General features: G+C 23.6%; 1 protein-coding gene across 5 annotated transcripts in view; it reads left to right on the top strand.

Annotated features, from left to right (window-relative positions):
- Nucleotides 1-9,557: 9,557 nt before the first annotated feature.
- Nucleotides 9,558-25,553, top strand: part of LOC129614125 (neuropeptide-like 1) — a 64,085-nt gene continuing 48,089 nt past the window's right edge. For 3 of the 5 annotated variants that reach the window (XM_055528527.1, XM_055528524.1, XM_055528528.1), the window contains exons 1-2: nucleotides 9,558-9,640; nucleotides 10,356-10,703. In XM_055528527.1, the coding sequence (XP_055384502.1) occupies nucleotides 10,626-10,703 (78 nt within the window). In that variant the 5' untranslated portion in view covers nucleotides 9,558-9,640; nucleotides 10,356-10,625. The other 2 variants (XM_055528526.1, XM_055528525.1) reach the window with 2 other exon arrangements.

Raw genomic sequence — 25,553 nt, 5'->3', positions numbered from 1 at the left:
CTTGAAATTTTGATATTTATAGCCAAGGATATGGAATTATCATGTAAAGTTACTGTCGCAAAGAGTACGCATAAATTGGAAAAAAATACCATACAAAGTTATTTTTAAAACGCCAACTGCAGTTTGGAAAAAATCTTGGTTGCAAATATATAGCTTTTTAGTTAATTGAAAAAAAAATTCCAAATATATCTTAAATTCAACAAGATTTCAATTTACACACAACAGCTACACAAGTTTTATTATTCTTAAATATGGAATAAAGCTATATGTATATGACCTAAATAATAGGCATATACGAGTATGTATATGTTTATGACTATAAGTAGTAAATTGTAAATATGAATATATGGAGATACTTGGATGCAAAAATAACAGTTAACATCTTAAAATACTAGTTTTTAATAAAGTAAATTAATATTGTGAATAAAAAGAAACACATAAATTATATATACAAATATTAATACATAAATTAAAAAACTACGGATTAAAAATGAAAGTCCATGAAAGTACTTTTTCCAAAAATATTTTCAAAGAATCTTAATAAACAATAAATGAATAATATTATATGTATGTATATAAAAATAACGTTTATTAAATGAGCTTTTAATTATCACGTTTTTCACACCGTATTCTCTAGGAATATTAATATTATGTACATACTTATGTATATAAAAAAAAAGATTCCTAAAAAGATTTTGACTCTATATAAATTTCATGAATGGCCTAAAGCAATAATGACAAGCATTTTGATGACAATAATTTTGTCTCTTTATTTATTGTAAAAGGATATTATAATTTTTTGTGTATATAAATGCACCTACATAATATATTACATATAAATATGTAATTTAATATGTATCTATATTATATAAGTTCATGCATGTCACGAAAATTAGTAATGTTCTAATAATAGTAACTTTCCAATATTGGATTAATCATTTTTAAAAATAAATGCGATAAATTTGCACTAAATAAAAATATTTTTGATTTTGTAGTTAATTTCAATACAAAGTAGTATATGTAGGTGTGTCTATATAATAATAAGAACCATGATTTTAAATAAAATTATAATTTTTATATTTCAATATTATATTAATAAAATTATATTTTTATTTATATAATATTAAAATTATGGAATTTTAAAATTTATGATGTACATAATGTAATTTGGTTGTGGGATTACGTAAAGTTTAGCCAATACTGATTAATAAAATATATGTGTTTCAAATGCTGTTAAAACTGGATAAAAGGAAACTCCTTGAAATTTTTTTTAAATTTTACTCTCTATAAGAGGAATTTCTTTTTATTCAAAAATATTGTAACTACTTTATAAGTTGTACGTTCTGCGCATTTAGTTTGTAAATTAACTTATGTTATATAGTTAATATGGAAGAATATGTCTAGTAAGATTTAAGAAAATTAATATAATATGTAAATATGTATGTAAGGGTGTAAGATTAAATATTTCTAATTAATTGCAGTTCATATGATTTCTTAATATTATTCTATAATTCTTAATAATTTTTTAAACCTACATATGCATGTGTAAAATGCCTTTCATAAGAACATATTTGAATTTCTTTATTTTTTTCACTTGCTAAGTTTTAAATTTCATTATAATATAGGAATTTTCCAGTTGAAAATACACTATATGCATAGTATTCCCAATGCGCATTAAAACAACTCATATTTTACAATTTCGTTTCATATAAAATATAATTTTATTTTTTAATTGGTAATATTAGAGTTTTTGTAACTGTAAAAGAAAATTAATACATGTTTACATATATGTATATGTATGTATGTGTTATCAATATAAAATTTATATTCCTCTTGAGACATCATTCTACTTTAATTTAGGTATCCTATTAATTCCATTAATGTAATTCTATTATAAAGCTTTAAAGAATTACAACGTGTATTGTAAGTACTCATTTGGAAATAATTTTAACGAATAGATTTTTTTTTTTTAAAATTTAGGATTTTTAAGTATATGTACTTTTTTAGAATGTTTACTAAGTAAATTACTTAATACTTGCGCATTAAGTAGCTTGCTTCTAACAAGCTAATGTTTTGAATTCTTTATAGCTCTTACAAAGCTTATTCAAATATACATAAGATAATTGTAAAGAATATACATAAGATAAATATACATAAGATAATTGTAAAGAAAGAAACTCGACAAAAAATGTCGAGTAATAACAATAACAATTGTAACCAATGCAAAAAAAAAATTAATCTGAGAACGAATAATGGGATACAATGTGATGGAGACTGCAAAAAATGATACTGCAGCCAATGTTCAGCAATGGATATTGAAGTCAAGCGGAAAAAATGTAAATCTGCAAACATAGGCCTTGCGAATACTGCTGGAAATGAGCGCAGTAGGCATACGTCTGAAACCGAAATGGACATAAAAACAGTATACAGGAAGTTAGAAGTCATAATTGAAAACCAAACTTTTCAACAAAATAGTATTCAATCAATACAAGATGAAGTTAGAGAGATAAAAGATTACATAAATAGCTTGATAGAGAAAAATATTAAGCTACGAAATGAAAACAAACAACTAAAGGATGATATTACATACACCAGAATAGAAATAGACAAAACCAAGCTGAAATATGCGGTGCAACAGTTAGTATTCCGGAAAAAGAACCTGCGTTAATTGTGCAACGTATTGCTCAGAAAGTTGGTTTAAACTTGGAACAAAAAGATGTCGTTGATGTTTTCAAAGCTTCTAAAAAGTCTAAAAAGTCAGGTGAGCCAGAAAATAAAATAGTCGAATTTTCTAATTTAGAAATTAAAGCGGTCTTCATGAAAGCTATAAAAAACAAAAAACTTACAGCAAAGGTAATTCAAGATGAAAATTCAAATATAAACGGTCCTATTTGCATTAATGAAAAACTAACAAGATACTTCAGTTTGTTATATAAAAGAGCTAGAGATTTGAAAAGAAAAAAAGAAATTGAATTCGTGTAGGTAAAAAATGGCAAATTATTTATCAGAAGGTCAGCGACATCAAAAATAATAAGGGTTTTACACGAATCTAATTTAAATGCTGAATGAGATTTCATGTGATTTGCCTTTTATGTCAAAACTTATTATAACATTAACGAAGTAATCTTAGAAGAAAAAGAGTCAATAAAAGTCCTTTATATAAATGCGCGAAGCTTAAAACACAAATTAGATGATTTAACATTTTTATTAGATACGCTTAATTGTATTGTACACATAATTGTTGTTACCGAAACGTGGATATTAGAAGTAGATGCGGATTTAGCAATTATAGATATTAGAAATTACAATAAGGTTCTATCATGTAGAAAAACGAGAGTCGGGGGTGGTGTTGGCTTATTTGTTCATAACAGTTTGCGGTATTCTGAGCAAGACATCTTTTGTGATGAATACAACAGTAATGTGAGTAATATTCACCTCCTGAAAACTCTGCAAACAGTGTTGAGATATTTTTTCACAAGCTAGACTCACATTTAGAACACCTAAAAAACCAAAATTCAATTGTTTTAAGAGATTTCAAATAATGAAATAGATAGAAATGTACAAACTTACTTATCTGTTGTAGAATCCAATGGTTTCCATTTATGTAACAATGAGATGACTAGACCAATTTCTAATACTTGCCTTGATCATATATTTTTAAATGATCCTAATACTAAAGTACATATTTTCCTTTTTCATCATGAAATTTCTGATCATCTTGGTATGATCGCGGAAATTAAAAAATTTACAAAACATAAATAATACTGAAAAAGATGAACAGCTGATTAAAAAAGTTAATTATGAATATGTCAAAAATGAGTTAGGTAAATGTGTTGTCAAAGATATTGAAGTTAATAACATAGTAGGTGACCTGACATCTAGCGTGAAAAATATAGTAAAAAGAGCTACCGTTGTCAAAAAAATTAATGTAAAATGTAGTAAATATACTGCACCAGGGATAGACGACGAGTGCGCTAAACTAATTGAAAGAAAAAATTACTGCTATGGGAAATACATGCAGAATGGAAGTTCTGAGTATTTCAAATCAAAATATAAGTACTGGTTGAATAGATTGACAACTATTAAAAGAAGAAAAAGGGAACAATATGATTGTAAAAAATTTCAACAAGCAGAAGGTGACCCAAAAAAGAGTTGGAATGTTGTAAAACAAATAATAAATTCGTCAAACATGCAAAAAAATGATTTTTTCTCAAATTTGGACATCGGTGAAACAGAAAACTTAGTAGAATTAATAAATTTATTTCGTATTACTGTACAGTTGGTGAAAAAATGGCCAAAAAATTTGACAGCATATATTTTCCAAAGGTGAAAACAGAAAAAGAATTTAAATTTAACTTCATTAATGAATATGAAACAAAAAAACTTATTGCTAAAATCTCGAACTCAGGGTCAGTAGGCGTAGATGAAATTTCACCTAAATTAATAAAAATATGCAAGGAAGAGATTTCAAAAAATATTAAATGTCTAATAAATGCATCACTATCTCAAGGAAAAATGCCAGAAAAAACGATCGGGTGATATAAATTATGTAAGTAACTTTAGACCAATTTCAACTTCATCTATTTTTAGAAAAATTATTGAAATATATGTTAATTATCAACTTGTCGAACATCTAGAATCTGAAAAATTAATTAATGAAAAACAATACGGCTTTAGCAAAAATTCTAGTATTCAAGCAGCTTTGTTTGACGTGGTTTCAGAAATACAATTAGGAATCGATGAAAAAAAAAACAGTTACGATCGTATTCTTCGATCTACAGAAAGCGTTCGATTCTATCGACAGAAGTATTTTATTAAAAATATTGTATGAATGTGGTGTCAAGGGTAAGGAATACGATTGGTTCGAAAGTTATTTAAGCGAAAGAATGCAATACACGGAGTGTGATAAAATTAAAAGTGATCCACATAATGTACCATATGGGGTGATACAGGGTAGTTCGCAAGGACCAACTCTGTTTTCCTGCTATATGAGTGGTTTCGGAAATATAAAATTAAGGGGAAATCCCTTCATGTATACCGATGACCTGGCAATTATATACAGTCACGAATCGTTAAATCAAGTAGAAAACGCGATACAAGAAGATCTAGTTATAATAAATGACTGGATAATAAATGAGTAACATAAACTTACAGTTAACATTAAAAAAACGAAGTATATGATAATTAAGAAAAGATCAAATCAAACTATAAATATCAAATACAATATTGTGAATCTAGAAATGGTTAAAGCTTATAATTATCTGGGCGTTATAATTGACAGCAGTCTCTTGTATTTGCAGAACAAGAAGGCCAGAAGAATAGCTAAAGTTTTTTCGCTAATTAATAATAGAGTTCCTGTAAAAATGAAAAGATCGCTTTATTATAGTATGTTTCACAGTACCATTACCTACTCCATTCACATATGGGGAATCAAAAACTACAAAATAAGGCAATAAAAAATCTTTTCGGCTACAAACACAGAACATCTACAAAATATATTCACAAAGAACACAAAATTTTGCCGCTGCATCATTACATTAAATACAACTTGGTAACACAAATACACATGATACTAAATAAAAACATAAATATATGTATTTCACCACCCGTCAATAAAAACTATCATAACTACAATACAAGAACGGCTGAAAAGTTAAGAATATTATCATCAAATATTAGATTTAATAGACAAGATACTATATACAATATAGCGTATAGAAACTATAATGAATTAGAAAATGAATTTAAAATTAATGAATTAGATAAATTTAAGGCAGTAGTCAGGGACTTTTATTTAAACCAAATTTAAAATACATACTTTTTTTTCGCATTAAAATCAAATTAGCTTTAATTTTTTTTTCTTATATCATTTTTGTTATTTCAGTTTTCTACTTTTTCTTTTCTTTTATTGGATGAATATGTTAAAAAAGTAGATTGATCATTATTTTGTATTGGAATAATTTATATATTTTTAAGTTAATTATTTACAAATTTTGTTATTGTATATTATATATATCTATGAATTTTATACACTTTATACGAGCAATTGGGCTCTCATGGGAACCTTACGCTATCCTCGACGAAAAAAATCTCAAATGTTTTATAAGTCTTCTTTTTAAAATTTGTACTTTTCAGAAAATTTTTTTAATTTTTTGTTCGTTTTGTTCAGATTTACAGACTTAGCTGCACTTATCTGCATATTTTGTTCCAGAACGTGAAAACACTCAAGTGTTTTTAAGTTCTGGAATAAAATATGAGCACTGTTCTAGAATATTATATAAATAAGATAAAGAATGTTTTATGGTAATTTGTTTTATTTATGTTATGAGTGCCATTTCAAAATTAAACCACAATTTGAAAAGAGTTAAATGGACCTTTTGTTTTGTTATTCAAACAATTAATTTATTTAATTGCTATCCTTTACAAGGATAATTAGTTGCAAATATTTTTGTTAATTACAAAAGGCTTAAAATAGACTCGCAACTTCAACGGCTTCAATTTATTCTGCATAGGTACATCACTTTGCTCAAAAATTACTAATTGATCATCCGAAATACATTAATTTTTAAAATCAGCTAAGTTTTTTGTCTTATTTCTATTTAAAACCTTTAATATATAAATTGCAATTATTTATTTATCATATATGTGTTTTATGAATTAGGTACTGTGTTGTTAAATTGAACATTTGACTTTTTTTTCAATTTATTATTATATTTACAATAATTAATGTAGTATTATTTATTTTTATATTGAAATTAGTAAAATGTAATTGCTTATATGTAAAAAATTATTTGGGTGTATAAAATTTTAAGTGAAATATTGCATAATAAAAATTTTGTAATAATAATTTAATTGAAAGCTATAAATTTCTTATTACTCATTTATTGATTAATAAAATATAAATTTATGCATATAAGATTGTACTATGTATGTCCTTTAAGTCCCATATTCAATTAATGTCCGCCTATATACGTGGAAATTTAGTGATTGAACAATAGAAATATATTTACATACACACACATTAACGGTATTTTCATTATTTTTAAATGGGATCTATAAAATTTCCTTTTTTTTTGTTTTGTTTTTATATAAAACCGATGATGATACAGATGATATACTTATATGTATATTATAAAATATGTATAACAATAGTATTAAAATACTATGACGTCATTATTCACACAATGATGTCGATTGTAATGATGATTGTAATGATGATTTGAAATTTGAAAACTTAAAAGAAATATTGTACCCATGTGTAGATTCATGCATATCAGATTATACTACATCTTGTAATTTATATTTGAGTAGTAAAAAACATAAGAAAAACAAAATAAAAAATTCAAATCAAAAAATTTAGACAAGGAAATTAAAAAATATTCCGTTCATTCGGCATCATTTAAGGATATCTTTTAATTAACAAATAATTTTAAGTGTAATTTGAACCAAGTGTATTGTTAATTTTTGAAAATTGAAGGTTATTACGAAATCTAATAAGGCGTGATGTGATGGTATGAGACGGAGGCATGTATAAATATAAATAGCATTCATATTGACGTAACGGCATACAAATTATTTTGTTCGTCAAATTATTAAATTTTTAGAGGATTATAACGAAAAGGTACAAAAAAATTTTTGTTCTATAGAATTTTTGATAGTAACGTTGTATAAAACTAGAGAAATTTTCGATGAAAAAGAATATAAAAATATTTCAGCAAAAATTTCATTTTAATTAGAACGAAATTTGCAGGACATTAAAGCGTGTAATATGAAAAACTATGTACAGCTTTACGTTTTTTAACATATTAAAAATATGTTAAACATATTATATATGTAGTATATATATAATGTATATACTACATATTATATATGTAGTAAAATACGAAGTTTATATTCTGTTTTTAATATTCTTCGAAACATTATAAATTAGATCGGCAATTTTATAATAACAATATGAAATATGTTTTGTTTCCGCATGCTAGTTTGGCATATAAGTCAAATATGTACGTTTAATATTTACATGTAATATTTGATATACTGTTATATGTATTGTTTAATATACATATATGTGATAAAATATGTTATGGAAAGCTTTTTTAAAATGCGCAAGACTTTACTGCTGCAATATTACCCCGTCGCAATGTATATGCAACTTTTGTTTCTTACAAACAAAATTTTCTTTAGCAACAATTTTTAAAAATTTTTTCTTTTTTAATTCGAAATGAATTCAACGAAATTTTGATTTATGTTATGTTTTGTAGTTTTGAGGTCTCGGAAAAACTCCTAAAAAATTTTCATCTTATTGCTTATTTGTTTGCTTTTATGGGGGATATTTTTTGTGTAGTCTTTCAAGAGCATTCTCGTTTGAATTCATTATATGAATTGGGTGCGGGTTCGGGTTAGGTGCGAATACGGGATCAGGTACGGGGTCGGTCCAGATGGCGGTGCGGGGTAAGGATCTGGCATCTGTGTCAGATATTTGTGTATATATTGAGTAAGAGGATCGGTTGATAACTAGTTTTTTTTTATTGTATAGGTTACTTGATATTGGAACTTGCTGGCGGTGGTTGTGTTGTTCTTGTTGTTGTTCCCTAATTAGCAATTATAATGACGTGTGTGTTATATTTAAACAAACTTGTGAATGATGTCATTTTGAACAGAACCTTATATAATATTCAATTAATTTTAAATCTCAACTTGAATTCAAAATATAGATCTAATATTGTGAGATCTAATAATGATTTAAGAGTTATGGTTTAAAATGAGTATATAATTAAAAAAAGATGGGGCGCGATTATTTTTAAATAAATCAGCTATATTGCGTAAATTTCTTTTATATTATTAAAAAATAATTTAATTTATTAATGAAACTTTTAAGATAACTAATTTTATAAATTGAAATAGTGATTAATTAATTAGTCATTAAATGAATCTTATTATTTGATTGATCGAGTTATTTATAGTTAACATGACCAAATAAGTGATAATATTTACAATTAACACTTTATTTTGGCTCTGTTGTAACCTCCATTTACTCAAAAACTTTATCGTTGTTTTATATTTTTGATTAAGGTTTACATCTACGTTTAGGATTAGGTTTTGCAAATAAGGTTTACATATACCTAAGCCATCAAGTTTCTTTAAGGACTCTCTCGTGAAATCTTTTTAACAATTTTAAATTGTGAATTGGTAACCCAAAGATGAATATCCTGTATTTTGTATACAAAATAAAAATATATATATGTGTGTAACATAGTTGAATTATGACGAAAGCTTTTTGATTTTCTTTTCGGTTTTTTTTTTTTTCATTTTGTTTTTCTGTTGTTAATATGATCCTATTTTCATTCTCATATTATATTTCTTCTTATAATTTTCTAAATAACTGTTAAATGTATATATAAAATATTATTCAAATAATAAAAAAGCAAAGGATGTGTAACATTGGCAAAGGAAAATTTTTTTCTAGTACTTGTTATTTTGTTTTTTGGTTTTTTTTTTTTTTGAAAATGTGAATTTTGTATATAAAAACTTTGGTAAATTCTAATTTAACTTCAGATGGTCTAGAACCGTTATTTGAAATACTTCAAATAAGAAGAGAAAAATTTTTAATAAAATAAATATTTTTTCTAATAATAAAACGGTAATAATTTTTTTTTTTGTTAATAAAGTAAAAGTGTGTTAAATTAAAATTATTTGAATAAAATATAAAAGAAATTTAAAAAATTAAATATTTGTTATAATTGTTTATTTAAATTTAATGAAATATATATATATATATATATACAATAAAGGATATTCGGGCGGCGGGAAAACTTGTAAAATTTAAACTTAAATTAAAAATCAAAATTGTACTTTTTTTTTTTATTTTTGCCTAAAAAAATTTAAAATATTTTTTTGAATAAATAAAAAAAAAAATTGTTATTTTCTTATTATTCAAGGATTTTTCTGTTTTGTTTTTGATTAAATACGAAAAATTTAATAATATTAAAATTCTAGATGTAAGGTTGTAAGTGTTTTTTATCAGTTTTTTCATTTTATTTTTTTTTTTTGTAAAATAATTTATTTATTCAATTTGAAAGCTACATCGTCCTTTCTCTACTTTTTTTGCTTTTATTTTTTCTTACTTAATACTATGGATTTTAAATTTTTGAATAATTATTTTATGGAAATTCTGTAATACAAAAATAATTAATTCGAAAACAAAAAAAAAATACAAAAATAAATTTTAACAACAATTACCGTAAATAATTAAAAAAATTAGTAAAAAAAAATTAAGAAAAGTGACGAGAAACAGAAAAAAAAAAAATCATAAGTGTTAAGTGGAATTTGTTTTTTTCTTTTAATTTTTTTTTTAGAGGTGTGCTGCTGTAAGGTTGTGAAAGTTTAAATAAACTAAACAAAACAAAAAAGTACTAGAGGTGATAGTGTCTAAATACCCTAAAGATTTTGAATTTTCTAAACAGAAAACAAAAAAAAAAATTTCTAATTTTCTATAAAAACTCAACAATTAATAATAATATTATTAAGTATAAAAACATTAAAATAAAATAAACAGCCCATTGTTAATATTAATAAAAAAAAACAACAATAAAAAAAATATAAAAATCAAGAAAAACAGCAACAATATGGTCATCTCTGGTGGAATAATTAAAATGAAAATCTTTTTACGAGGATGGATCATATTGTGCATGCTTTTGAATGCAGTAAGTGGATTATTATTATTTTTAACAAAAAATTTAAAAAAAAAATTTTTGTAAAAAAAAAATATCAAATTATTCCCTTCCCATGCAATTCTTTCCATTTTTATTTTATTTTTTTTTTTTTTCTATACAAATAAAGCTTAAAAATGTAATGTGTTTTAATAAGCGTTTATAAATAGCTAAATCATATATATATAGCGTTTCTTATTACTTGAAATTTATAAATATGAATTTAATGTGTAGCTGTCAGGTGTATTTTAATAATAATAAAAAAAATAATAATGTAATATTGTAATGGTTCTCACTGAATATAATAAGGTAGATTTTTTTTTTTTTTAAAGAATTCCAAATCCTTAAAAATCCATAAAATCCTCTTTAAAATTTACATACTATTTTTAATTTATATAATGTTTCATATATATTAGATTGAAATTATTTATGAGAATTTTCCCACGAAATTATATTATGTATACATGTATATAGAGATTATAGTGTTATAATATAAATGTATAAAAGATTCCATAAATACTTTTAAATTAAAATATAATTTTAATATTGAAATATTCTTAAGGTATTATATATAAAATATTAAAGAGATTTATAATATCTTAAAGGTGATTATGTATATGATGAGTACATAACATTTATATCATTTTAATTACAATCACGTTATCTCTACCTGTAGAAAATTTCCTTGAAAAACGATTTCAAGGATTTTATTTTTTAATTTTATGTAAAAATAATTAAATTACATATATATTATAAAATTAATATGTGAAAGATTTTATTTTTACATATACGAGTATATATCATATTTGAGATATTCTGCCGTGACAGCTGAATATGAAATGAACGGCTGTATAGCTATACTTAAAGAACAATTTAATACAAATTAGATTTGGCTCAACTAATATATAAAACGTTTCTTTATCGGTTGGCCGAGACAACATCAAATTCGGGATTAGAAAGAAAATTCGGTAGCTTTTGTCTTAATTATTTGTCGATGTATTCATATATATATAGAATTTTTTATAAGAATAATAAGTTTGTGGTTTCGTTCATAAATTATTTACAATTTATTTGTGTATACGTTTTGGCGATTAGGTTATAAAAGTTTATCGTTCAAGCTTAGTTTGAATGAATCAAAAAATTTTATTTAGCATTTTTTTTTTAAATTTATTTTAATCTTGTTTATGCACTGGAAACTTCTCTATTCTCTTAAATTCGGGTGAAATTAAATGATTGCAATCCTTACAAATCATAGTTTTAATAATTTGAATTTGTTCTCAGAATTTAATAGGCTATACTAGATAAGTTATATTAGATTTGGTTATTTCAAACATATCATGATTACTTTAAAAAATTGGTGACTTTCCCTGTTTGTTGCAAACTTACATGTAAATAGGTATAATAACTGATTTTCAATTATTAAAATCAAAATATCATAATTCGGAAAGTTTTTAAACAACTAGTTTTTCTCACAATTTTAAAAAATTCTATTTGCTGTCCATTCGTCGATCTGTTAGCTTACAAAACTACTATACTTTTCGAAACAGACATAGTTGAAATTTTGTATGCAAGTACATCTGAGCCAAAATTATATATCTCTAGAACAAAATTTTTCCATAAATCTACTTCTCTACAAATTATAGCTTTTCAAAGTCGCGAAAATACAAGATTTGAGTATTATTACTTTACCAAATATAATTTTGAAAATTTTGGGAGGGCTGAAAGTGAATTTGAAGTGAATTTTCAAATAAACCGTTATCTCAAACTAGCTTTTCGTTTTTAAAGGCCGGCAAATGTGTACATACTCGCAAAAAAATTTCGTTGCTAGTTCTTCCTCCCTCGAATTATTACCAATTAAAATTTGCTAAAAACGTCAATATTCGATTTTCTGTTTCTTGGAAAGACGTAATGAAAAACTCAAGTAATTTGCAAACTATTTCGTCCACTGCTAATTTGTTGATTTGCTAGTTCGTTTAGTCCCTACTTCATTCTTTATTTTTAAAATTTTTACTACAAATCTTTTAAAGCATATTTCTTTACTATTTCGCTTAAATTTAAGCAAATATATTACAAAATAATATCGATTTCATTATTCAGCTCTAAATTTATGCAAACACGTAACTTATTTAAGGAGGAAATGTGCTGTTTTATAAAACATTGATTTAATTTTCTATATGTATAGATTTTTCATTATTAGTCCTTAAAAACATATTTATAAAGGAAATTAAAAAAAAATTTTTTTTAGTAAAACTTTTTAAAAATAAAATTTTATGTTTTATTAAAAAAAATAAAAAAAAACAAAAATTTTATGATGAATGCGGTAAGTTTTGAAAGTATCAAAAACAAAAGGATATTCAAGTGCAAATTTTTATAATTTAAAAATATTTCAAATTCCAGAATTCTATAAGTAAAATATTTTGTAGTTATTTAGTAGGTTTTAAATATTTCTTTGTCAAATAAGTTTTTTTTTATTGGTTAACCTCAAATTTTTTTCTCACACTTTTCGTCCTACATTCAATGTGTTAATAAAATCAAAATGTTTTTGGAAAATATTGTAAAAAAAATTTTGAGTAATATTATAAATCTGTTCACAAAAGAGGAAAGATTATGGGAAGCTTATTAAAGAATATTTTATCAAAGTTATCAAATGATAAAAGCCTTACAGAACTTTTTAATTTTTAAAAGTTTTTTTTTAGGTTATTTACTGATTTGATTTACCGACGGTGTTCAGCCGCCACTTCTTACGTTCAGCCGATTTGTTAACATTTAAAGATTTTAATAATAAAATTTTACAACTTTTAAAAGGTGACGTCCGGATTTCGAGTATATGTACTAAAAAATTTCTAAAATTGTCTCATAAATTATTATGCCGGATACGAGTATTATAATGATTGGAGTAATTTTTAAGAAATTTCTTGAAATTGAACTTTTCAAATCAATCACATTTTTCTAATTCTTGTCATAAAATTTCATTCAAAGTTTTTAGGTAAAAAATATTTCTGGCATTCAACTATTGCGCTCTTTCAAACTGGATAGTAAAATGTTCCTGTTACATTCTAAATTACTGTTGAAGAGGATTTTGTCGGTAAATTTTGTTTTTGGCTGTTATAGGAATGGAAATGGTCAATGAAACTAAAAAATCAGGTTTGAAGAGTGTCGGAAGCAAATAATTATAATAAAATTTTTGTAAGGTAACAAATTACAGAAATTTTATAGTACACATAGGAACCTAATTCTTATTCATAACCATACTTTTATATACCAAAACTTTATCATATAGGTTCAAGTTGTTACTATTAAGTCAATTTGCCTGAAAACTTTTATTTCATATGTAAATTGAAGTATTTCGAATTAATTTTTACTTTTAATGGTGTCTGTGTTACTTTATTACAAACATTCGTCTTTTTTTTTTATTTTATCATGTTGATAAAAACTTTCACAGGCCATTAAAAGTTTTTTCCTTTCTGATTGTTATATTACTTTGTATAAGTGAATTATTTTGATGAAGAAAAACAAATGCATGGAAAATAAAAAAAAAATAAAGTAAAATGAAAGTAAAAATTCCATTTCGAAAGTAATGTTTATTAAATTTTTAAACAAAAACCTAATGGAAAAGTGTTGAAATTCAAGGTAATATATTTTTCATATATGTATGTATGTAGCTAAATATTACATAATAAAAATAACACTTATGAACTTATAGGCACATGGATTCATAAAATTAAATTTTTTACATTTTTTTTTAAATATGCTATGACCACAGATAGATTTTTGCTTTAATTCTTTGGTTATAAATAAAATTGAAAGAAAATATTTTTTATAAAAAATTGCATGCTTCCAGGCGAAAATAATTTAATAATAACATTTACAGAAATACAGGAAGATTTTCCGTTAAAAATACAACATATGGCAGCGTTGGGACAAAATTCTTGTTTTTTTTTTTTTAATAAATAAAGAAATGAAGTATTTTTACACATGGTTAACTTGAGCATAAAGCTTTGGGATTAGAAATCTATTATCCTGCTATATTGATTTACCAGCTAAGTCTGCTCTATTTTAAATTTTGTAATTTTTCCTCTTTCAATAATTATTTATCTCATATTAACTGCTATGAAATGATGTGATTAATTTGAAAAATTTTTATAAAGTTATTTTTTCAGGCTTTATTTTAAGGTATCTCTGAATTTATTGCAATGAAAAGCAACATAAGATATATTCGCATTGGTATAATAAAAACCTTCTTACTTTCGCGAAAAAACCACACAATTAAAGAAATTTAAGCATAAAACAACACTTTTCAGAATTTATATACAGTGACATTTTCAATAAAATTTGTCAATCTGATCTTAATTTATGTGCTGGCCCTAGTCGACACTGAATTTTGTCTTGAAAAAATGTATTACTAAACTCTCGGAGACTTTGCTCATAATTTTAGTAGATTTTTAAACGAAGGTATTTTTCTCGATGACTCGAAGTTCTCTTATATTTTTCCTATTTTTAAGAGTGCCTCTAAATTGGACATTAGATTAATTAAGAAATTTAATAGATTTTAACAAAGGAAGATCTACTATCTTGAATTTATCTGTCTATTTTAAATTTAGTACTTAATGACGCACACAATCAAATTTTGTTAAATTTAAATTGATAATTAAAGCTTTATGATATCATTAATAAATCTTTTCAAAAATTAAGAAAATATTCAATAAGGCAAAGGAATCTTTATAAGCGTTCAAGCTATTTACTATATTTATTTTAAAATTATTTGAATGTTTAATTAAAGCTGTTTAAGCATCTTTTTAGAATCACTGATTTATCATGAATAATAATAAAAGAGTAATTGATATATTTTTATACTCTGCACCTTAGTAAAAGGTATATTAACTTTAGTATATCACTTGAAGGAGTCGTCATGTATAAACATATTCTTGCTCAGCGTAAAATTCTGAATTGATTTACAATTTTCCGCCCGCCTGTCCTTCCGTCCGATCGCACGATAACTCAAATATGAGTAATGTAATCGACACCAAATTTTCACAAATTTTTGCCAAGGACGGCTGCTGTTCTAATTGAACTGATTCGGATACCCTTGTTATTTTAAATATTTGGGAAAAATAAATTTGACTTGTTATTTTAAAAATTTGGGAAAAATAAATTTGACTTTATTAGATTCATGAAACTTGTACTGTAGTCGTGTTTTCAAATATAAATCATACAGAGTGGTTTTCGAGATTCAAGTAATTACCAACAACAATCAAAACTAATTCAAAATATTTCAAATACAACTTTCAAATTGTCAAGGAGCAGGGTATAATTCAGTTAGTTTATAGCGACTTAAACGTTTTTACTTGTTTCTTAAGAGGTTTCTGTGACAAAATATACCCAGTTTTAAGGGTAGTTGTAAAATATTTATTTTCAGTTTTTATTGTTTAACTTTTAAGTAAAGAAAAAAAAATATATATATTATGTAGTTTGTGTTCAGAATCGGTTTTTCAACTGAAATAAAATTATATGGAAAAGTTGAAAATTTTTATGAGATGAAATAAGAAAATTTTTTTTTTTTTTTTGAAAAATAAATATTGTACAATAATAATTTATCAACTAAATTGTAACTTATATTCCATAACAGTATGCTAGTTAATAATGAAGATTTATGTTTTACCACTTTTGCCCAATTATTTGTATTATGTTTGCTTCTATTTTTGAATCTAAATGACTTTCAAGTATTAAGTGGTTTGTCTTTAAGCGTTTTTTAAAATTGTAAATTGGTTTGTTTGTATATAAGTAGTTCATGGTTCAATATTATATATATATATATTTTTAGTAAATATTTGTTTAACTATATTTTTATATGAAAATGAAAAACTTTTAAAATTTTCATCTCTAATTTTTCTTTAAACAAAATACTATATAGAAATTAGAAAAGTTTTCATTAAATAAGATGAAAATGGGAGAACTAAATAAAAACTTTTGTTATTGTACACTAAATTTCAACTTATTTGGGTATGATTTACACAGTATGCACATATTTAAATATAATTCCACTTGGCATGAAATTTTTTATAAAATCTTATATATCAAATTAAGTGTGCTGAAAATTAATGATAAAAGTTTCTTTAAAAAATTAAAAGTTTTTACCTCAACAATATTCAAGTTGAATTTAAATTGATTTTAAATTAATTAACTTTAAACTATAGTACCTTGTACCCATAATTTCTATTTTTTAACTATATAGGTTATGTACACATACATATATTAATTTAAGAGCTATTTAATATGTCTGAAGTAATTAAAAGTTTTAAAAATAGTTTTGAGAAAAATTATGTATCGAAATTTTTATAGTAAATTAAATTGATCTATTTAAAAATAAAAGGGTAAAAAAAAAATTTTTTTTTTCTACAATTTTTTTTAAACATTTTTTAATTAAATCTTTATAAGTTTTTTTAACAAGTAGAATCTAGTTCAAATACCCGATAATTAAAATTTCTTGTGTCACATTGATCAGTTCCTGTTAATCAAATTAAATGAAATAGGGTAAATATCGAAATTCCGAGTACATGCCACTCATTTTTATTTTAGAGAACATTTAGTTTAGGTCTACCATTTGAGTTTTGCATTTTGTAATTAAATGCATGCAAAAGAAATTTAGAAATAGTTTGGTAGAATATTAATTAGGTCTTATTCAAATGAAATTTAAAATGAATAATATTAAATATTTCGAAAATAATTAGTTAAGATTAATTTATTGAAATAAATTATTAAAATTTATCAATAATAGATTATTTTCCTTTCAAATTTATTTGCATATCTTTCCTTTCTAAATTTATTTCGGTTCTATACAACAATCATATTACTAATATGATTTCTGTACCAATAATATTCTTTAGGGATATGCAATTCTTAATAATTATACTCAATTAATTTATGCTTTTAATATGTTCAATTAATTCTATTAAAAGAAATTATTGAGAGTTTACCACTGTAGCTTAGATATTAATTCATTTGATGGGTAAAATTTAGAGATTTAAATTACAAAAAAATTCTTTAAAATTCAATTAATATTATTTGTATAAAAAGAATTATTTGTAGTAGAAAATGTAATGTAAAGAAAAATGTATAAGAAACCAATAAAAATTTTATTTTAAAATCAATTATAAATAAGCGTATTTGATTTGTTTATGTATATTTAATTAGTATTGACAATACTAACAGTTAATAATCTTTAAATAAGTTAGATTAGGTTGACACGGTTACCATAAGGTACACGATTACCATAGGCTGGATAGGCCCCTTGTGATACCTTTGGATTTACGAAATTCTCCGTCACAAATTCTTGGGTCGTTCAAGAATCAGCCCGAGCTTTTAAAAGCCGTTTAAAATCCCTAGCATTTATATTTGCCAGGTCCTTAGTCTGTAAAAAGGAAAATGAATCCAAGGCATCTCCGACTGTTCTTAGGCAGAGCAGAACATGAGGAAAAGAGATGGGCTTCCTCCTCCTTCTCCTCGTCACAGAAACTCCTGTACAGATCATTCGCAGGCATGTTCGCCATCCTACTGGAATGTTAGCCAATTAGACAATGCCCTATTATGACCTTTATTATAGCTCCAATTTCTCTCCGACTGAGAGACATCAGATCTTTGATACGGTACAGGTCTCTGGTGATGTTGCACGTAGTTCCTCGTTTACTCATCTAGAATTGGCTTGCCCAATTGCCGCGTAATAATCTTTAATTATAATCATCTCAGTTTATATTAAGATAGGAAAAGGCAAGTACTCAGTGATGGTTTGATAATGTTAAATCTGATTGAAAATCAGTTCTTTATAAGTCCTCTTTCTTTCTTCTAATGCCAAATATTTCACATTATCCTACAATAATTTTTCTAAGTATAAAATTATTAGATATTTTTGTATAAATTTTAATTTCTTTTTTTATAAAATCTTTTATTAATGGCTTTGATAGCAATATTTTAATCTTTTGGTAATTTGTAATTGGCAGGAATATAATAAGTAGAAAGTATACAAAATACCACAATTTAACATTAGTAGGTCAGTAAAATTTACATTATGCATGCTAAAGGAAATGGTATTAAAATATTTGCTATAAGTCAAGTTCTTATATATAAATAATTGAAGTTTGTAATGTTATTTATAGTGACCATTTAGCTTTAAATTTATGGTAACAATTTATTATTAAGGGGTCAAATAGAAAAAAAGAAATTGTTTTTCTGGTATACTACTCGTATATATGATAAAGACTTTCTAAAGAGAAGAAGTTGATTTAAGATTTATGAAGGAGAATCATTTATTAAATTTAATTGCATACACACATACATCCGTTTCCGGGGTAATAATTTTTTTTTTAAATTCTTTTTTCAAAAAAAAATGCTAATATTTCCTATTGAAAATTTTTTTTTCGCAATATTCCTTTTTCATATAAATAATGTCTTGTAACTACATTGATAATATTTAAAAATTTATTATATTTTGAATAAAATAGTTGTAATAATAAAATAGTTTCAGGCCACTCCTATATTAGATTTTCGACTTACATGAACTTTTCACTTTAAAAATATTGTCTTTAAAATAAAAAAGAATTTTCTATTTCGAACACTTTTCTACCTAGAAAATCAATTTGAAAGAAGTTATTTGTAGTGATTCTTTGTGTCTGAATAAAAAATTAAGAAAACGGGAGATATTGTTAAGAAATTAGAAACGTTTTAAAATTCATAAGATTGTAAGAAAAAATTACAAAAAATTGTTGACAATTGCATTAAATTCAGTTTGTTGGTTCAAAGTTGAGATTCAATTTTTGTATACAAAATTCTAGTTTTTGTCCACAAACACGGGAACTATTTAAAATGCATTAGTTAAAGTGTATATTACTAAACGTATAAAACGTAAATTAAACTACTAAGGATTCAAAATTGAAATAAAATAAAGCATTATCCAATTCGGTTTAGGCAGTTTTGGTCCTTACAGATTCAGATTTGAGTTAAAAGAAATTATTGTGATTAAATAAAATTTTTATTAATTTAACAGGCTTGAAAATATTTACATTTCCTTCGAATAACTAAAACGAAGTCGTTGCGTTTAAATATACAATATAATAAAATAATTTCAATTTAATAAAAACAAACAATTCATAAAATAAAATTCCATTAAATTTTATATATGATTTTTTAATTTATTAATATATAAATGGCCTTTATTTTACTCCAACTATTATTAATATTATTAACTTGATTTTTATGGTACAAGAATATTTTATTTCAAATACCAAAATTATTTACTTTCTATAATTGTAAGTTATTCAAGCCAAAAATTTTGAATTTTAAATGTTAAAGTTCAAAATATTAAATTACTTAAATGAATTAAATTATACCTATACACCTCCCTTATAATTCAATATGAAGTCTCAACAACGGAAATCCAATTAGACTATATTTTTTTGATATATTTATTTTGTTGAAATTTTTTCGTACTTGAGTTGAAACGGATTATTTTCATCATAGATCTATAGCATTGATTTTTTGTTATGTATAGCTATTTTGAAAGAATTTTTTTTTTTCTTATATTTTTACTTGAATTAATTTAAAGTACAGATTTTATGTATAAAGGTTATAGTTTTACTTTCTTATTGGCATACTGCCAATAATGTTAACAAAAATTGTATATATAGGATAGAAATAAAAATATTTTCTGTTTTCTATGTAATTTTCAATTTTTTTTTTAGAGTAAAATTTCTCGAAAAATATTCTTTGAATTTAAAATTCTAGAATTTTGAAATTAATAAAAATTTTTTTTCTTTTGTGTCATTTTCATTCTAGTTCATGGCCCTTATTTCATGCCTTTCTTAGTTTTTATTCAAGTATAAAGTGTGTGACATAGTACTAATTAGTTAATCCTTGCATAGATCTTTGTATGTACATATATGCTTATGTCCTTTTGCTATTATACTGTGAGTTATACAATATTTAGCTATTTTGTCATGATATTTTTGTTTTTGTTTCTCTAAAAAAAGAAATTATTTAATTAATTGGAATTTTTAAATTTCAAATAAATCGAACATATGTATACGAAACAAATAACGGATAACATATGGGAAACTAATACAATTTCCATCTAAATGTCAATCAATCAAATTGAGTTGTTTTATGTAGAGAAGATGGGGGAGAGTAAAAAGAATAGTAATGATTGAAATCTCAAAATTTCTTTATTAAATTTGCAAACAATAAAACGATGTCGTCATCCTATAATTTTTAGATACAGGAAAATTATAGTTCTCCGATTTAAATGTTAAAAAGTTATATTCGAATATATACAAATGGGAAGCAATTTTTTTTCCTAAACTTGAAATTTTTTATTAAATCTTTTGACTAATTTAATTAATTTTGTCCTGACACATTGCGAATTTTATGAAATTTTATTTGAAATTTTATTTATTAAACACAAAAAATTTATTTTTTTAAATATTTTTGGTTTTGATTTCGGTATATTTAAAGGATAATCAAACTTTTACATTTATATTAAAAATTAACGAAAATCTTCGAAAAAATAATTAAGCTTCAAACCATAAATATAGATACTACATACATTCACACAAAATATTAATAAATTTTTAAATGAAAATACAATATTTTGCATACACCATATATAATTAAAAAAGTAATTTTTGTGAACTATATTTATGTATGTCACCCTACTTTTCAATTTTAATTTTCTTATATGAAGAAGATACAAACCATGATGAAGGATAACATTGAAAAGTAATGAATAATAATATATTGTCTTCCATAAAACTATCAATCTATCAATGAATTGTCATTCAATTTTTATGTCATTGGTTTTTTTTTTTTAAAAAATGGTGTATACCAATAACCAATACTATATAATATATATAGGTAAGTTTATGCTACTATTTTATAAGTAAACGTATGTTTAATTTTGGGTATGCGTACATATATATCAATATATCATATGGTATTTTGAAATATAATGATGACTTAATGGAATCTCCTCGACTATATATATATATAAGGATTAAATTTCATATTCTCGTTCGATTCTTTCAAATATATTATTTTCTCTCTGCGGTATATAAAGTACGTATATGCTTTTAATGTATAAATAATCCTCTGAGGTTCTGTCGATGATATATTGTGGACTCTGTTATGGATGATGTAACAATTATCAATATTATAAATGTATGTATGATGCTTTGTATTTATGACCTTGACTTTTTTATTTATTATTTTTATTTAATAATTGTTATATAGTATAACTGTAATAAAAATTTTATAATGTCGTCTACAAAAATATTAAAAATTTTTATAGTTGAAGGCTTTTATTAATATTTTGGTTAGAAGGGTGCAACATTTGTATTTGTAAGTTTTTTCTTATTTAAAAATATTAACAGTTTTAAAATTGAGAATTTGTGTTTCATTAATATTTAGATTAAATCTAGCTCTAAACGGTTTTCACGCCGTACCGAATGCGAGCAAAAATATTATCAAAAATTTAAATGATTAAAAACTATTTTTTAAAATCAAAACCAAATTTTAAAAATATTTTGAAATTTTTAATTATACAAATTTTAAAATAATTATTTATGTGATCAGAAATGTAAAAATATTTATTAAAATAAAAAAAAACACTTCTAATTTAATTTTAATATTTTTTTGGTAAATACAAAAATGGTGAATAAATTTTACGAATTTATGATTATGCCAAAGGAATTTTTAATTGGTAATATAATATCAAAAAAAAATTTCCATTAATCCAATTTTAATTAAAGAGTAATTGTAGGTTTTAATTTAATTGTATTTGTTTTAGATTAATTATTAAAAATCTATTAAATTATCTTATAATTATTACCATATTTTTTAATTATTATAATGAGGTTGTAATAATCGTATTAATCAATATTATATAACTATGTCTGATACCGTGATATTGTTACATAATTATTTGAATCATTACATTTTAACATTATGGATATTAATTTTCCATAATAATAATCCATAAATATTATAAAATTGATTTTTATTCATATGTAATTATTTTATGAATATATTTTTGATAAAGAGTAATATATAAAAAATTTGCATACTTTTAGGTTCTCGAAAAAATGATTTTTAAAAAAATTTTTTAAAAAAGAAATCCCTTTTAGTTTCATTCTATCCGCCCGTTCACCAATTTTTTTCCACCCCTTCTCAAGTTATCGTCTATCGAAATTTGTAAAATTTGAATTTTTTGGACTTTAAACTTTCGAAACTTCAAGCTTTTCCGAATTTCTATAAATACAGAAAGCTAACGTTGAATACCATGCCATCAAAACATCTAGTTATTTTTTTATTATCTTACGCGGCTCTTGAATTCGAGCATTATGTTAACACTTCTTTTAATTTTATTTTTCTCATCCTAAATGTATGCAATTTTGACAAATTTTTGTGTATGAAAGTAATTTTAATAATTTATGTAATAGATTGTTTTTTAAAGGAATATTTTCATTTGTTGAAGGGAAAAGTGCTACTAAAGTGTAAATCATTGGTTTGTGCCCAATGTTATTGAATTGCATACTGAAACTTTTAAATTTGAATAATTTTTCAATTTTATACTAGAACTTTACTATAATATGCATTTTATTTTTAAATGATATGAAAATTATATTCTCTTCGTGTTAAGTTCAAAGTCAACACCCGTTCTATGAATGAACCTGCTATGTGAATAACCAATTACATACATCCATTCCTTTATTTTTTCACGTTATTTACTTAATAAACCTTATAATTCAACTTGTATATTAGCTGGAGTCATCTTTTCCCTAATTATTTTGGTTATTAAGGTTAATGAACAAGTGTTTCTTTTTAAATAATTTTTAAGCTATATTACCTATTAAATTTAATAAAGATTATATTATATGACTATATATAAATATAAAAAAAAAAATTCAATAACAATTAATTAAATTATCAATTTTCTTTTATGTATACGCCCATCAGGTTAATACAGAGGAATTTTCTCCTTTAAATATTAAGAAATCTATTAACAAGAAATTCCACTTCGTTCCATAAAATTTAATTAAAATTTGATGAAGAAAAAAATACATTTATATAGTTAAAATTAAAAAACCTGTGAAAATTAAAGTTAGGGGGCAAAATATAATTAAAAAATCTGGAAAATTCCTGAAAAAATTTTCCTTTTTCACAGAAGACAAAAAAAATATTTTAAATGATATGAAAATGAAAATAATTTTAAATTGCTATTTTTATAATTTAAAAGTAGAAAATATGAGTAGGGAAAATTTTAAAAAATATACAAGTAAGAATACAAAATATTCTTTGAATTCAAATGTCTACTATAATCCTTGCGCTTAAAAATGTGAATATTTGCATAATCTTGATGAAAAATGAGAGTAGTTTAAATGAAAATTTAATGATTTATGGTGACAAATTTTTTGATGGACAATATACTTAAGAAATTTTTCGACCTTTGAAGTATATTAACCCTTGTTGTAACTTATTATAATGCTCGAATATTGTTAATTGGTTTGAAACTGGAATAGTGCAGTTTAAGTGATTCGTTGACCTTCTTGTGAGTTCTTTTTAAATTTCTTAATTTATTTTGTTGTTAAGGAGTTTCATCACTTCAATTTTAAACATTTTCCAATACATTGATTTCAGTAGATATGTATTTTCATTCAGTAAGGGCGTATTGAATGGAGAATCACATCACGAGACATAGTTCTTCACTGAATATTAGACGAAATGTAGATTGGAATAAATTAAACGGAATATCATTTAGAAAAAGGAAAATATAAGTGAAATTTGAACTAATAATGGTGTGCTAAGTTTCATACACATTATATTTATATATACATACATTACCAATCCATTTGTATGTATTCATGTATATACATTTTAATATATTTTCTTATACATTTTGTCAAAATTTCTATTAAAATTTGTGAAAGATTGTTTACGTGCTTGTGATTTCAATTATAAAATATACAACATTAAAATGGTTTCCTTTCCGTACATCCTTTTTTAATAATATTTCTATTGTAAATTGTCATAAACTTTCTATTTTTCTCTCTCTTTTTGTCAGTGAAATTTTAGGAAATTTTTTCAAATTTCTGTTTTTTTTTTTATTATGTTTTGTTATTTCTGTTATGTTTTGTACATTAAATTTTGTTTTGGTTACTATAATTGAAAAATTTTCAAAGTCTTGAAAAAATATTGTAAATTTTCTGTTTTTCTTAAGAAATATTGTGGAAATTTTAAAATGAGTTGTGATGAGAAAAGTAGAAATGGAAAATTTTACTAAAGGTTTCTTAAGAAAGTTCCGATAATTTTATCGTGTTTATTTTTTTTAAATGAAAAATTTTAGATAAATTTGTAAATTTGGCAAATATACAAATTTTAATCAAAAAATTTTCTAATGAAAAATGATAATAATGAAAATATTATTTTCAATAGCTAATATAAATGAATATAATGAAGATAATGATGTTTTTGTATATTATATGAGGGATTTAAATTAATTGTAGTGCTTGGTGATTCTATAGAAGAATATCCTTGAAAGGAAGACAAAAAATTTTCCGTGTAAATTTAAGAAAATGATATTACAGTTGCTGTTAAATGATTTTGTATCTGAATGTGCATAAGACATTGTTGTATATACGAGTATACTGTTATACAAATGCTTTGCAAAAATTATTGTAACATTTTTAATAAGATTTTATAAGTGAAACTAATTGTGGTCGGTTTTCATAACAATAAGTGGTTTCTTTTTGAATTGTTAACATATTTGTAAATTCTGATAAGAAAATTTTGATAACGTGTTAG

This window comes from Condylostylus longicornis, unplaced genomic scaffold (genome assembly GCF_029603195.1).
Source record: "Condylostylus longicornis isolate FDR11 unplaced genomic scaffold, ASM2960319v2 ptg000101l, whole genome shotgun sequence".
NCBI lineage: Eukaryota > Metazoa > Arthropoda > Insecta > Diptera > Dolichopodidae > Condylostylus > Condylostylus longicornis.
The sequence above is the reverse complement of the archived record's forward strand: the minus strand, read 5'-3'. Positions and strand labels throughout refer to the sequence as shown.